Here is a 14,859-nt window from a genome sequence, read left to right as displayed (position 1 = left end):
AGAAACAACAATAAATAGTTGAAGCGAAGCATAAGATACTTTCTTGTTATGTAATATAGCAATTAGCATCCAACCATAGGTCACTAGATTTTGACATCAAAGATTTTAATGTTCTTTCACTTGCATCATCAAAGGAAAGCCAAAATAATAAGAATCCAATCGAAGGGTGGCTCATAAATTGTCCACCAAAAGTTATACAACCAAAAGAATCTGTTTCACTCACCAAACCAACACCAACGTGCTGCTTCGGTACATGTTTAAACTTGCCTGCTCCCCTAATGTTAGAGAAAGAAATTCTATCAGTCAGGACCCAGCCTAGCAAATGGATAGTTATTAGTATTTGCTTAATTCAACTCACAGTTCATGTAAGGATGTACGATTCTACCCACAGTGAAGCAAAGGAGTCATTCCTTCAATTTCCAAATGCTCACAGCACTGCTTTCACCTGAAACAAAGCTGTCAATTGCAGGCGAACAGTATCAACTGTTTTTTTTTTCTTTTTTCCCTGTTTGATAAATTAGAACTGCAGTAGCACTAATGAACACCACATGAAAGTAGGATCAGGAGAAACAGGGACAGAAATGTAACATCACATGGATGGTAGGACAACTAAAATACAAAGATTTAAGACTAGTAAGTTCTCAAAGAAGCCAAGAGTGAGTACATGATGTTCAACTTAAAAGTACAATTTCCAGATAACAAAGAGAGCAAACGAGCTGCAGTTTGCCCAGTTACTCTGACACACTGTAGTAAAATGCTTCAACCAATGACACAATGCCGCTGAAGATTATCACCTTAAGAGATTGAAGAGGGGCAAATAAAATTGGCATAAAAGAAATAAAACTAATCATGGTCCATTTTCTAACTTTGATAAGGGATCAAAATTTAAATGAAAATGTTAAGTAGCGCAACCTGGACCAGTCAACTATGTCTTCTTAGCAAGATTTGAAGATTGAGAAGCTTTGACTGGGCCTGGAGCCCCATCAATTGCAATATTACCCACTCTAACTTCCATTGCCTCCCTTTCATCCTTCTCTCGGTTGTTCTTCGGACCATGGTTTTCAGTTGCTTCAGATAGAGAATTAGTCGAAGAAGTAAGATGTCGAGGGCCTCCAGTAATCCATGGATGACTAAGACATTGAGCTGCTGTCGGTCTTTTCTCAGGCACAAAGTCGAGCATAGGTATAAGGAAATCTGCCATCTCATTCGCATCTTGTTCGCATAAATCATACTTTTCCATGAGCACTTTACTGAGAGTCCAGAACCGCAAGCGCCTGATGTGCCTCAGTTCTCCATTTCGGTTAAAAAATTCTCTTGAATGGCGTCCACCTAAGGCAATCTGCAGGAATATTGATAATTAGATATATTGCGGGGTTATTTCAATCAGAACCAGCCTTTGGTTGCTTCTTGCCAGACATAGAAACATACCTTGCGTGGCATCGTCCCCAGAAGCTCCATCATGAGGGCCAAGTGATCCTGTCAACACCATTTAAGTGAACAATTAAGTAGGTGTTCGGACATTAAAATGTGATATTTGAAAGAAAAAATGGAAAAAGTTATTTGGAAATTAATTGTGTTTAGACATGCGTTTAACTTGAAAAAAAAAGAAGTAAATGTTATGCAAGTACAAACAACATCATTTACAAAACTGGTCAAAACCACTTTTTCAACCTTGAAACTCATCTCCAAATTTACTTTTAAAAAATCAGTCCAATGTATGATCAAAGACCTATTTGATTTATTTTTTTTAAAAAAGGAAAAAAATACATGTCCAAAATGAACCCTTAAAAGAAGCATTAAAAACTAAAGAATTATTTAAAAAGTTCCTACAATGAAATCAGACGGAAGCTAATCTACCAATAAAGATAACACAGAGTCTGGCATTAGAACATTGAATAGAAGCAAGCAATCTAGTATAGAATAGGGTCACACGAAAAGAAAACATGTTTATCAGAAAGACTTGGCAAGCTAGGGCCACTAAAAAGAATTCTTGCTTTCACTGACAAAGTGAGTCAGATTTTTATAAGCAAGCTAAAATGACGAACAATAAATTTTAGCAAAACCATTAAAGAGTAACAATAAATAATAGTCCCAAGTGACAAACAATTTGAGCATCCATGCAAAAACTGAAGGCAATGGATGGAGTGACCGAAGAAATTATTAACTCCCTTAGATCTTTAACAATGAGGACGGTGGTATGCCCCTAGCATCCACCCCGCGCATGTAACATGGTTCTAAAGTTTATCTGATCATCTTTGAAGACTTAAATCTTTTATGGGGTTCCCACGACATTTTGTTTGCTAGGTTAAGTCAATATCTAAGAGATGCTATTGGAAATGTATAAAGACCTAAACTAGTTAATGGGACCCAAAAATCTAGCTGTTTGAGCGATCTTCGCTCTTTCTTCCTATACAATGGACAGCAAAAAACATTTTCATAGCTATCAATGCAAGAAGTACAGAACCTCAATCTTTTAGTTATAAAAGACATATGTCAAAAGGTGGGGGATGTGGACTCAGCCTATCTGAACATTTTTTAATCATAACAAGAAATCCTGCATGCTACTGGAACAAAGTGGGTGTAACATTTCTTCAATGAAGCAACATGTTTTTAGTTCCAAGATTCATCATTTTCTCACTTTGAATCTTGTTGGTGAACTTAAGGAATTGCCTAGAGTGTGCTTGCTTCTTTTACCTCACCAAAACCACAACACTTCTGACATAAGTTTCAAGAATCATCAAGCAAAAATAAAGCACTTTTGATATACCAATAGGCTTCCATGACATTAGAGTCCATCAAATTGGCACATCATGCTCATAACATACACATAATAATTAGCTTAAGCCACAAATAGATTTAAACACTAACCAAAGTCCTACCAAAGAAAATTGTTTGTGCATGTCAGAATGGAAATGGTGAAATGATCAAAAGTAAAGTTGTTGTACCTCATCTCTGTCATAATTGTCACCACTGTGAGGATCAAAAAGAACATCACCTGTGGTGAGCTCAAAGCAAATGCAAGCAAGGGACCAAAGATCTGCTGAAGTAGAATACTTAGCGCCCAGTATAACCTCCGGACATCTATACTGTCTTGTCTGGATATCACTTGTAAATTGTTTATACGTCCAACATGCATTACCAAAGTCAACTAATTTGCACTTAAGGTCAACATCAGCCAATAGCTTCTGCCTATCAGACCGGCTGCCTCGTTTATGTCTCTGAATTCTTTGGCGCCCTTCCTTTGTTGAGACATCTCCACTGGCTTCAATACTAGTTTGTTCCTCAACTGAGTTCGCTTCAGGTTTTTCATCACAAGTAGAGTCTTCAGGACCAATAGTTTCATTATGTGGTTCAGTCTCCTCAGAAGCTTCCTTGTCGGCACACTTTTGAGCTACCCGCTTAGCCTTTTTTCGAATTTTCTTTTTCTGGTTCTTGGTCAGGTCACCATTTAAACTCTTCACAGCTTTAGAAACCCCAGATTCAGAGAGAATCTTACTTTTATTGGAAGGAAGAATGACAGGAGTCCCTGACTTTGTAGGATCTTTAGCTGGATCAATCATTGATAGAAGCAACACATTTTCTGGCTTTAAGTCTGTGTGTATGATGGAAAGTTTGCGATGTAAATAATCCAAACCCACCAAAACATGAAAGCATATTTCTTTAACTTTGTGGATAGGGAGCCCTCGGTAGTCTGAATACTTGATAAGTGTCAAAAGATTATCTCCCAAGTATTCAAATACCATACAAACATGCTGCCCATTAAGACCAGAATGCTTAAAGTGATCCAATAGCTTCACAACACACTTCTTATCATCTGGATCTCCCTCAGCAACCTGCTTTAATATTGCAATCTCATCCATTGCTGCTTCAGTATAATGCTGAGCACTCTTTTGAACTTTCAGAGCTACATATGTCTATTTCCGCACAAAAACATAAGCAGCAATTAGCTGAACAATCCATAAGCCTGACAAGTTAACAAAATTTAAGCATCTTCTCACGACCATACTCTAAAACTCACTATCTACCACTAGTTCACAGATGCAGAGTACGGAGGATGAAATTGCATCCTCTGAAAATTAGAATCAAAGCGAACGAGGGGAGCTTCTTATTTGCACATGAATGTCCTCAAGATCCCATTTTCAAGAAAAGAGTAAAGCTATATAATGCAGGATTACAATAACAACAATTAAGTTGGGACTAGCTATATAAATCCTCTAAATCCATTCCGCTCCATCTGAACCTATTTCCTTCCCGTAATCAGCATTTTTATCTTTTAAAACAAATAAGTAGCTCTCCAGAACTATAGATTCTCTAGCGACACACTTGTCAGTTGTCATTACACTGAAATATACATCTCTAAGTAAACTAAAAGAAGACTTTCGGCAATCACCAAAATGTGTAAAAGACCAAAAAATAAATCACGATAAGCAGAATTTACAGAGAAACCAGAAACGAGCTAAAAAGGATTTACTGATAAATTATGAGTAATTAGAAGAACATAGAATAAAACTAACAGATTTTTGGATGTCCCAAGCGAGCCAAACAGTTGAGAAATGGCCCCAACCGAGCTTGCTCTGCACAACGTATCGTCCGAGTTTGAAAGTATCTCCGATTCGTACAGCGTGGTATCCTCCGCGCTTGTAGTCTTCCGTTCCTTCGTCCTCCGATGTGTAGTCACTCGTCTCACTTCCATCGCCGCCGTTCCTCTCCTCTTCTTCGGCCATCGACCGATCCAATATCACAGAGATCGAACACACAAATACTGGAACGGATGTCAGTGATAATGGAAGAAAATCAACCCACTGTGAGAGAAGAGAAGGCTCTGCAAATAAGACAGGGAAGAGGGGAGGGAAGATTTTTATTTTTTCAAGGAAGAAGAAGTAGGGTTTCTAATGTTATTTGAGTGGAGAGGGAAAATGACTCAAATTAGTTTTTATTTTTGTTATTCCTAGTTCATTAGTACTTCATTATTTTTTTAAAAATATTTATTATAATAAAGAGAATTTTTAAAAAATATTTATTTAACATTAACTATTTATTTTTCCTCTCGAAGATGTGCACTGTATTCTTTTAGTTTTCCTCGTCATAGTGTTTCATCTTTAACCATTTTGATAGTTGGTGGTTGGAGTGAATAGTATCAATCTAATCAACTTTTCGAAATTGAGATTCAAAGAATTGATAATTTCTAATGAGATTATTTTGTGTATTATTAGTCGAAGCATACATTTTCCTGAAGAGTGATTCTTCTTTTTTTTATCACTTCTTAGTTGTGTGATATGAAAGTCTCATGCATGATTTTCGATGAGAGATGACCGTACTCCATGAAATTGTTTCACGTCGATAGCTTTTAATAATACTACTCACACACCATATAGTATATTTCATTTGATATGTATAAATATTTCCTTTATGCATGGCTCATATTATACAGAAAAAACATGAAGCGAGGCTGTAGAAAGACATTTAATAATTTATGGTATTTCTCATATGAGGCTAAATTGTTATCAAAGGCAAAGCTAAGTGGGGTTCGTGGATTTGGACAAACTCAATAGTTTTTTTCGTAGACTTTGTATATTTTTATTAGAAAAATAAATAAATATATATGTATATTAACTTGTGAATTCCCAATCAAACCGATTGACGGTTCAGTGGTAAGGAATGGGCCGTGTAAATATTTTTCATGCTATTTTTCTCTTATGTCCCACAATTTAGAACCTCAAACTCCTAATTCTGATTTTGCATCTGATTGTTATGCATCATTATAAAAATTAATAATGGACACAATTGTTATGCATCATTAAAAAAGTTAATAGATGCCAAACCACAATTTCTTCTGCTACACATCCAGTTCTCTTTAATAGTTCTAGGCCAATTTGCCATCTTGCATACGAATTACGATGGGCCAATTTGCCATCTTGCATAAGATTGTATGTAAATAATGTCAACTTGTTGTCACGATTCTTTTGGTAAGTCCATCTAAATTATATTTACTTTGTCATTTTTTTCCAAATGATATCTCCTGTCTTTTGCATGGGTGCATATTTTTATTTTTATTTTGGTGAAAATATATTTTAAGTGAAATATATGATTGAAGAATAACAAAAATGATAATGCGTAATTGCAAAATAAATGATCCATGCATGTGATGTGCGCAGTGGAGATCTGTGTAACAAATAAACTTCAATGTAATCAAGATACTATTTCCTAGATGAATGTTTCTTTTCTACCAAACAAATACAGTTCATTTGGGGTTACGTATATATTGTATCTGTCCTATATTAGTTGATCATTATATTAAAATATTTATTTTATATTAATTGATCATCTTACTAAATCAATAAAGCATTAATTGTTGTAAAAAAATTCATTTATTACCCTTGCAATTATTTCTTTTAAAGTATTCATGTTTGTTTGTAAAATTCAAAAAAAAAATTAAAAGATAAATTATTAAAATTATCTTCTTATTTATAATTTCACAAGCATTGTACAAAATGAATAATATGAAACCGAAGGAATACTAACTAATTTTTCCAATTTAGTGGACAAGTGCACAAAATGCAAATACCAGGGACGCGGAAATATGGAATCACATTATATTCATGATTAGTCAACCTCCAATCTTGCTATGATGGCCATCAACGAACAGGTCAAAGACAGGGGCTGACGAGCTTCTAAGATAACAAGCTTTCGAAAAAATGGTGCGCATACATACATTTTAGATGAATTTTATATCAAATAAAAGGGAAAAGTAAAGAACTTTATAAAGTATAACATTAATTTGTGTATTTAGATTTTGGGTTGTGACATTTTTCATATTAGGTCGTCCCAGCAACAATGTAGTGATTAAGATGCCGTAAATTTAATGCTATATATATATTTTATTTTTATTTTTATTTTTGCCAAATTTTAGCGGTAGGTATAACTATATGCATGCTTGAAAAGAAAAAATTCAACGTTAACATATTCATTAAAATTCCACAAGTATAATTTGAAGAGGATAAAGTATACGTAGACCTTATTCATATCTCGTAGAAACAAAGAGATTATTTCGATAAACCCTCAGCTTAAATAAAGCATATCAAAGCAGACAACAATATAGAGATGAAAGTAATAACAAAACAATGAAATAAAGAGCAATGTGTACCCATCGAGAAACAACAACAAAATAATAGGAGAACTGAACCATAAAAACTACAAGGGTTAACTGAAATCATAGAACAAGAAACTACGAAAATAGTATTAATACTACTGGTAAAGGTAGGTACGTACAAGCTAAGTATGACCACCAAGTATATCCCTCAGAATAAGCGAGAAATAGCTCAACTATCAACTAACATTTTATCCTAATTTACGACCTTCAAATCCTCCTATATTATCATATCATCGGTTAGATCAAAATATAATACACCACGCCATGTCTAATCACTTGCCCCCATACTTCTTGTAATTGGTACTTTTAAAATGACTTTCAAACGTTTTTTAAATTCACGCGTGTAATAAGATGAATTGTTTTCTATTTCATGATATATTTTTCGTCTTCCACATGAATTATGAAAAAAAGTTAAATAGAATGATGTATGAGATGAGGTGTTTACTCATATTTCTAAGCTTATCCATTGATCAACTTTGCCTAAATTTCAGGAGCTATAAATACATTATAGGGTAATGCTAAATGACCAGTAAATTTAATCAAAATTTGGTCAAAAATTTAAAAAATTTATATTTTTTTTTAATTTTAAAATAAACTGATTTTTTTTCATTTTTTAATTAAAAGGTATTAAAATTAAAAAAGTAAAAATACTTTAAAAGGTAAAATACCATTCTGGCCAAAAGGATTTTTTCATATATATAAATTGAGATCTTGAAATTTGAACTAACTAACATGTGATTATCCAACTACATCCCAACAAATCCTATTATTTGCCTAGCCAGATCTCAGTATAAATTCAAACAAAATAAGGCAAGAACAATAAAATACTATGGCAATAGATTATTGAAGAGCATCTTGAAGTAGTTAGAACCGTACCAAATTCTTAATTCCCCCGGCTATAAACTTTTGTTTATGAACCATGGTATCGGAGCCAGCTTTCGTGCAACTATACTTGCCATCTCCCATCAGAGACCGGTAATTCTGTTACCCAAAATTAGGACAAATGAGAAGAATACCTAGTAATTTTTGTTTCCGCTAAGTTTTAAACTTGAAACCTTAGAGTCAATTTCAACCACTTTATTGATTACTAGGCTACACCCCTCCCGGCTATAAACTTTATTCCACCAATAATGTCAAATTATTAACAGATAAAAGAGAACTGAATAAATTTTAAATTTAGGATAACTTATTTAAGCCATGCCATATTATAAATCTTAATTAAATTTGCTAGTAGCTAGCCGACTACTCCAGTAATCCGTATGTTGAATTAATTAATCACTTTATTAGCATAGTTGACTGCGCATGTTCTATAGTTAAATCACAATTAAAGTTTTAAACAATAATTAGATTAAAACCATCGTCGACCACAATATATGTGGACATGTAATTAAAAAATCTAATGGACCGACAGAAATTATTCGCTAGAAAATAGATAATACCTTCATTTCCTCATTTTAGGCAAGCAGATTAAATGAGGTAGTACAAACAAGATGATGCAAATTTTTTTTTAATTTTTTCATGTTCGATTGATGAAATAAATTAGAAAATATATAGTACAGTACTCTTTGAGCAAAGGAATTAGTTACCATGGCATAACACGTTAATTAGTTTTTCCATGAAACGTGCCATACCTTGCTCGTTTTAATTATTGAATTCACAAATTAAATGATTATATATATTATATAAATAATCTACTCTAAATATGATAAATAAATACAAATTATTGAGTTCAATTAAATTCGTAGCTATTATTAAATATAGCTCTGTCCATATTAGCTTAACCATCCACTAATTAATTACGTTGACAACAATATTCGTAACATTGCCAAGGCGCCATCCAGTATTACGTGGAACAGGACCACAGGGTCCAATTGTCCAAGAATAGGTATATAAATTTATTACTATTATATACGTGACAAGCTTCAACTTTACCAAATCATTAATTTATGAATTATCTCCTTAATTCAAATAATATAAAAGGACAAAGAAGTAGTTAGGGGACAGAAAAAAACAGCAGTGATACAGTAAAACATAAATAGAGATGGGCAAAGGGTGTGGGGATACGAAAAAGAGAAATTTCGGTCGTTATTTTTCGTGTTCAGTATTCATATTAAAGTTTGATAAAATTTTGCATGTAGTTAAGATTTAAAAATGAAGTACTTTCATATGTCTATAATTATTTGTCCACTTTTCCTTTTTTAATTGACTATAATTACTTATCCATTTTGACAAATCAAGAAAAGATAATAAAAATTTATCTATTATACCCTCAATTAATTACTTTGAAAAAGGTAGAATTTCTTGAAAAATCTTAAATTTTTAATTCATCAACTTCATAATTAATAGAGATAAAATGACAAACTCACTATGTCAATCATTGTTTTCTTAATAAGTATGTCAATTCAAAAGTAGACAAGTAATTATGGACCGAGGGAGAGGGAGTAGTAGTTAACATTTCACCGCAGTTTTTGTTATTGGTATGAATAGATATGTTAGTTACAGAAAATGAACTACGTCTACCTGTCTTTTTTTAAATAAAAAAAAAGTTGGCATAGAAGTTAAATTTATCTTTTTAAGCCGAGAGTCTATCAAAAATAACAAATCGATCAGATCTAGGTAGTCGCAAGGGTGTTTGATCAAACTAGAGATTGATTCAATAGCAGTTTAGGAATTTCAAAATTCACCATAAGGTTCCAAGTTCAGTTCGTTGTACTTATTGTTGCATAAAAGTTAAAATTCCTCCGAAGAGATCCAAGAGGGATAGCTAGTTCTATTATTCAACAACATATATATAGAAATATTTCCCATCCTCCCTTGCGCTTAGCAATGAGGAAGAGTAAAAGATTAAAATTTAAAAACATAAAATGGAATTAGCAAATGAATTTTCATATCATCACATAGTTTAGGATTAATATCATTGAAGTAATTAATTCTCAAGCAAGTCTAAAGAATAGCAAATTTTCTTGAAGGTGGGCAAGTTGTCTTGAAACAATGGAATGAAAGCATCAATGCTTCCATCTCCAATGAATGATGGTAGAAGAAACATCATCCCTTCTGTTGGGAAATATGAAGGCATGAACATGTACGGACACCCCGTTCCAAAATCTAAGTCGTAGAATGGAAACCTTAACCAACTATCAACTTCGAGATTAGGACATAATATGTGCTTGCTCATGTCTGCTGTTGGTATGAGATCTTCTTCTTTGTGATTAGCAAAGTCTATGAACGATTTGAAATAGTTGTTGTTTACTTTTGCAACCGCGTCATGAATGAGCTTTGTTGCATAAGGAAGAGGCTCTCTTAGAAGATCCTTCACTTTTGATGTTGGAAATGCCCAAAGTACTAAGTTTCCAAAGTACTCATTAGGTACTCTGGGGTTCAACCTCATTCTACCATTGACTGAGATTCTTATATGAGTTGTCTCGAAGCCACTTAGGCCTCGCGCTTTAGTGATGGCCCTCCATAAATGTGCAACAAGGCTCTCAAATGTGCTATAAGGTTTATTATTGTTGTGGTTGTTGTTATTCATCGAAGAGGCTTTTGCCTTGAGTTTTGCTAGAAACTCAACGGTGAAATGGACTTTGTGCACCACTATATCTTCCGTTACATGATGAGTACTTTCATTGAGTGAATTTTCCTTTTTAACAGATTTTGACATAAACTCGGTCCCCTTATGCTCATACTCGATGAGAGGAGGGTTTCGAGGGTTGAAAATTGTACGATCATGTAAAGGAAGTGGATTAATGCCAAGCCCTCGACAGGCTTGACCCCATGCAACTAAAAAGTTGCTAGTGGAATGGCCATCAGCCACAGTATGGTGGGCGGTGAACCCGACCACCAACGAGCCACAAGTAAACCTCGTGACTTGAACTTGCACCAACTCGACCACATTGTTCAAGCTAGGATGTAAGTTAAGCAAAGAAGCCGAAGGCTTAAAGGGCATAACTTTATCAAGAGTGCTATCGGCAGATGCCTCAACGAATCGAACACCCTCATCGTTGAGCAAGATTACTGGATTATCATGTTCGTCTTTACCTAATCGCCCTGCCCACTCCCTGTAAATTGCTAGGGCCTTTTGAAGCCCCAATTGAATCGCGGCGTTTGGTGGAGTGGGAGGGCGATAGGCATAGATGATTGCAATTTGGGCTTCATAAGTGACCTTATCAAAGACACTAAGGGGAATATAGGTTCTAGTAGAAGGAGGGATAATGTTGTCTTCATAGAAAGGCTTAATGATTTTTGAACTTTCTGTTTTGACCTTCATGGTTTTCTCTAATTCTTTGATTTTGGATAAGTAGATAGAGAGAATTAGAAGAGAAGAATGGCTAAGCTCGAGTTATGATAATGGCATGACTTTGGGTTTATATAAGTATATAATCATTGCAAAAACAGTCCTATAAAATAATTGGTTAGTTAGACGTGTTTTTATGTTATAGAGAAGAAAGAAGAATATTAAAAATTGGCAACAGAAACTAGTGGAAGAAAGGGGCAGTCCGGTGTATAAAGCTCCCGCTATGTGCAAGGTTCGGAAAGGGTCCGACCACAAGGGCCTAGCATTTTTGTCAGAGACCGTTTTCAAGGCTTGAACCCATAACCTTATGATTACATGACAGAAACTAGTAGAAGATAAAAAAATAAAAAAGACAAATTAAAGGAGGAAATTAAATAGTGGACCTATATTATATCACTCAATTAGTGTGGAAGTGCTTAAATCTTAATTAGTTGTCTTAGTCAGCTAGCTGATTAGTAGCTCTTGAAGATGCTGCATAGACAACTAAAATATTACTCCTATTATTTTTATTAATTTGTGAATTAGGGCTGACTTTCTTCATCAGTGTGGTGTTAATTTTTGATAATTGAATTACAACCTTGTGACTAAGTTCAGTACTGATAGTCATGTGATACCAACAACCTTCTTATTAAATGTACAACTCATTGGCAACTTCGAATTATTTTTTTCGTACTTAAATCCATCTTTTCTTGTATTCCCTCCTAAAAAGATCAGGTCTTTTTTATTCTGTTTTTTTACCAAAAGAAAAAAATTAAAAAATATGCCTAAAATTAAAAAATTCGACCTTAACGAATCGATAAGATAGTGTGAATCCTCAATTATTGACGAGTGTTGATTTACAATGCATTGAACAAAATAGTCATCCTTAAAAATGTTAGGTAATGAGGTGCCCGGAGTAAAAGTTCTTCTAAATTATTACTCTATCTCCTAATTTATGTATTAACTTTAACTTGATAAGATTTGTTTTGAAAAAAAAGAAGACATTTTTTGTATATTTATAGTCTACAACAAACATTAGATATGTATTTGATTATAAATTATTTCAAAGCTTTAATAGGAATTTGAAAGTTAAGTAATTATTAATAATAATAGAAAAGTGTCATTCTTTGTTAAATGATCTAAAAATCAAGCATGATACGTAGATTGAAATGAAAGTAATAATATGTATACTCACGTTACGAGCCCTACCAAACTAATCATATTCAAGTAAAATCGTTATTAATTGAATTTCGAAACGAACTATTAAATATTTGATGAGGAAAAAAAGAACTCTATCATCGTGTTATGATGGACATCTAAACGTGTGTGATCGGCATATAGTCGATAATTACAGCTATGTTATAAAAGGTAACATGCGTTACCTTTACTTCTTAAAATTTCCTTGAAATAAGCCACCTCAAATAGCTAGTAATATACAGTAAATTCTCCTTTTATAACGAAGGAAGAGAATTATTTTCTAAAAAATATTTTTCATAAGATTAGCTTATATATTTTGAAAAAATATTTTTCAAATTAATTTATTTTTGGGAAAATTGTATATAATAGCAAATTATTAATTCAAATTAAATGCTATAAATATAGTTTGATTTAATTGTACCCCATAGCAAACTGTTGTTATTTCGCCTCTCTCCTCCTGGTGAATTTCGCTCGCCTCTCTCGCTTTTATACAAACGCAAATGTAAAAAATGTGTTTGTGTTTGTATAAAGCGAGAGAAAATTGTATATATACATATATTTTCGTTCCCCTCTCTCAAATCTCGCTCGCCAGTCTCTCCCTCGCCTCTCTCGCTTATACAAACAAAAATGTATAAATTGTGTTTCTGTTTGTCTAAAGCGAGAGAAAATTGTATATACACATGCAAATACATATATCTTCGTCCTATACACTTATAATTATACAATACAAATATTCCCCTTGCCCAAATCTCTTTTGCCTTTCTCCCTTTCTCGCTTTATACAAACACAGATTATACAATTGATCTTTTGTATATGTATACCGAAACAGAAACAAATTATATTACAACTGCTTTCTTTTGTATATGTATAGCGAAATATACATATTTATGTTTGATATGGAGCGCAATTATGTAAACTATAGCTATAGCATATAAATATGATTTTTATATTTGAAAATTGCTCATTATTTTTTTCAAATTTAAAAAAATTGACTTACCTTTCAGAACAAAGAAACATTTTCCAAAACTCTTTTGTTTTCAGAACTCACCCCTCAATTTTTCATTCTAACTCGTCTCGAGTACCAGTTCAAATACTAATCCAAAATTCTGACTCTTAATTCTCGAGACCCAACTGACAACTTTTTTTCGGTTTCTTAATAGCGGCTAATATGGTAACGAAAGCAGAGTTGCCAGATGCCCATATCCTAAAATAATTAATTAAGGCTACAATATTAAATTAGGAAAAATGAGATTTTATTTTCATCTATTCGATTACTTTAACTAACTTCGAAAGAGTACACTAAAGAATTTTCAGTTGCCATTTTGCAATTTCACGGGTTATAATGATGACAATTTTTTAATCTTTTCTTTACAAAATCTATGAAAATGAGTTAGATCTTAGATGAACTATCTTGGCAATGTTGACTTAGAAATATTATTTAACTTGTATTGTATAGCTAGGTTTTGTCAAATTACTTTCTCGTGGTTAATTCTACAGGTGAAATTTGAAAAGAGTAAAAGGTGTACAAATTAAAAGGTGTCCAACAAACTTGAGAAACACATTCAGAATAATTAATATGTCATGCATATTAGTGTAAAATAAAACTCACAAAATCATGTTTTTTCATTATTATTTCTGAAAGATGATCTTTTTGCGATAAACTCTCTATTTTCTAATGAGTTTAATATTATACGTTTCGACAGCTCAAAACATTATTATTATTATTCGTATATATATTTCTTCATATTTTGAAAATATAATTAATATTTTGTCAAGAAATTTGAATAAACATTTTATTCTCACTTGGCTCCACATACACCTAATACCTTATAAGTAATATATATTGTAGTGTACATAACTTCTAAGATCTTTTTTGATAGTTTCTCTCCCTGTGACTTCTTTCTCTCAATTTTCTTCCTTTCAAACTCCATTTAGTCCACATCTACTTTAAATTTCTTGATTGATATCTTTGAGAATCAAAATCGCTACGAGTCAAATTATTACCCCTAAAAGCAGCTGAATTAGGTGAACACAATAGATACCTTGGTAGAAAACGTTACATTTGGCAAAATATATCTTTCACTTTAATTTGGGTTGGACTTTTAGACTTGTGGTTGTGGTACATGTGTACTGCTTGAATAAGACTTATCCGTCTACTCCTAAGAATTAAACTGGCATATTCGAATCGGACTTCCCAATGTGTCACAATGTTAATAAAAGGACAGCAATATATATCTATATA

At 33.1% G+C, this 14,859-nt stretch overlaps 2 protein-coding genes across 4 annotated transcripts; both read right to left on the bottom strand.

The window, feature by feature from the left end:
* Window positions 1-15: 15 nt before the first annotated feature.
* Window positions 16-4,904, bottom strand: LOC102596093 (SRSF protein kinase 3-like). Of its 3 annotated transcripts, none has more exons than XR_367328.2 (6): window positions 4,515-4,903; window positions 2,946-3,914; window positions 1,429-1,476; window positions 913-1,339; window positions 359-445; window positions 16-275 (listed from the first exon to the last, which is right to left on the bottom strand). XR_367328.2 is itself a non-coding variant. In XM_006347155.2 (4 exons), exons 1-4 carry the CDS (start codon window positions 4,722-4,724, stop codon window positions 926-928), a joined length of 1,641 nt encoding a protein of 546 aa, XP_006347217.1. In that variant the 5' UTR covers window positions 4,725-4,904; the 3' UTR covers window positions 579-925. The 3 variants fall into 3 exon arrangements, 1 of the variants encoding a protein (XP_006347217.1); XR_001473440.1 differs by having other exon boundaries at window positions 2,946-3,964; window positions 4,515-4,598; XM_006347155.2 differs by lacking the exons at window positions 16-275; window positions 359-445 and having other exon boundaries at window positions 579-1,339; window positions 4,515-4,904.
* Window positions 4,905-9,894: 4,990 nt separating this feature from the next.
* On the bottom strand, window positions 9,895-11,505 carry LOC102595755 (agmatine coumaroyltransferase-2-like). Its single transcript, XM_006347154.2, has one exon. It carries the CDS (start codon window positions 11,412-11,414, stop codon window positions 10,077-10,079), a length of 1,338 nt encoding a protein of 445 aa, XP_006347216.1. The 5' UTR covers window positions 11,415-11,505; the 3' UTR covers window positions 9,895-10,076.
* Window positions 11,506-14,859: the final 3,354 nt, after the last annotated feature.

The sequence above is a fragment of the Solanum tuberosum genome, unplaced genomic scaffold (genome assembly GCF_000226075.1).
Source record: "Solanum tuberosum cultivar DM 1-3 516 R44 unplaced genomic scaffold, SolTub_3.0 scf00091, whole genome shotgun sequence".
NCBI lineage: Eukaryota > Viridiplantae > Streptophyta > Magnoliopsida > Solanales > Solanaceae > Solanum > Solanum tuberosum.
Note: the sequence above shows the minus strand (reverse complement) of the source record. Positions and strands in the feature narration are given on the sequence as shown.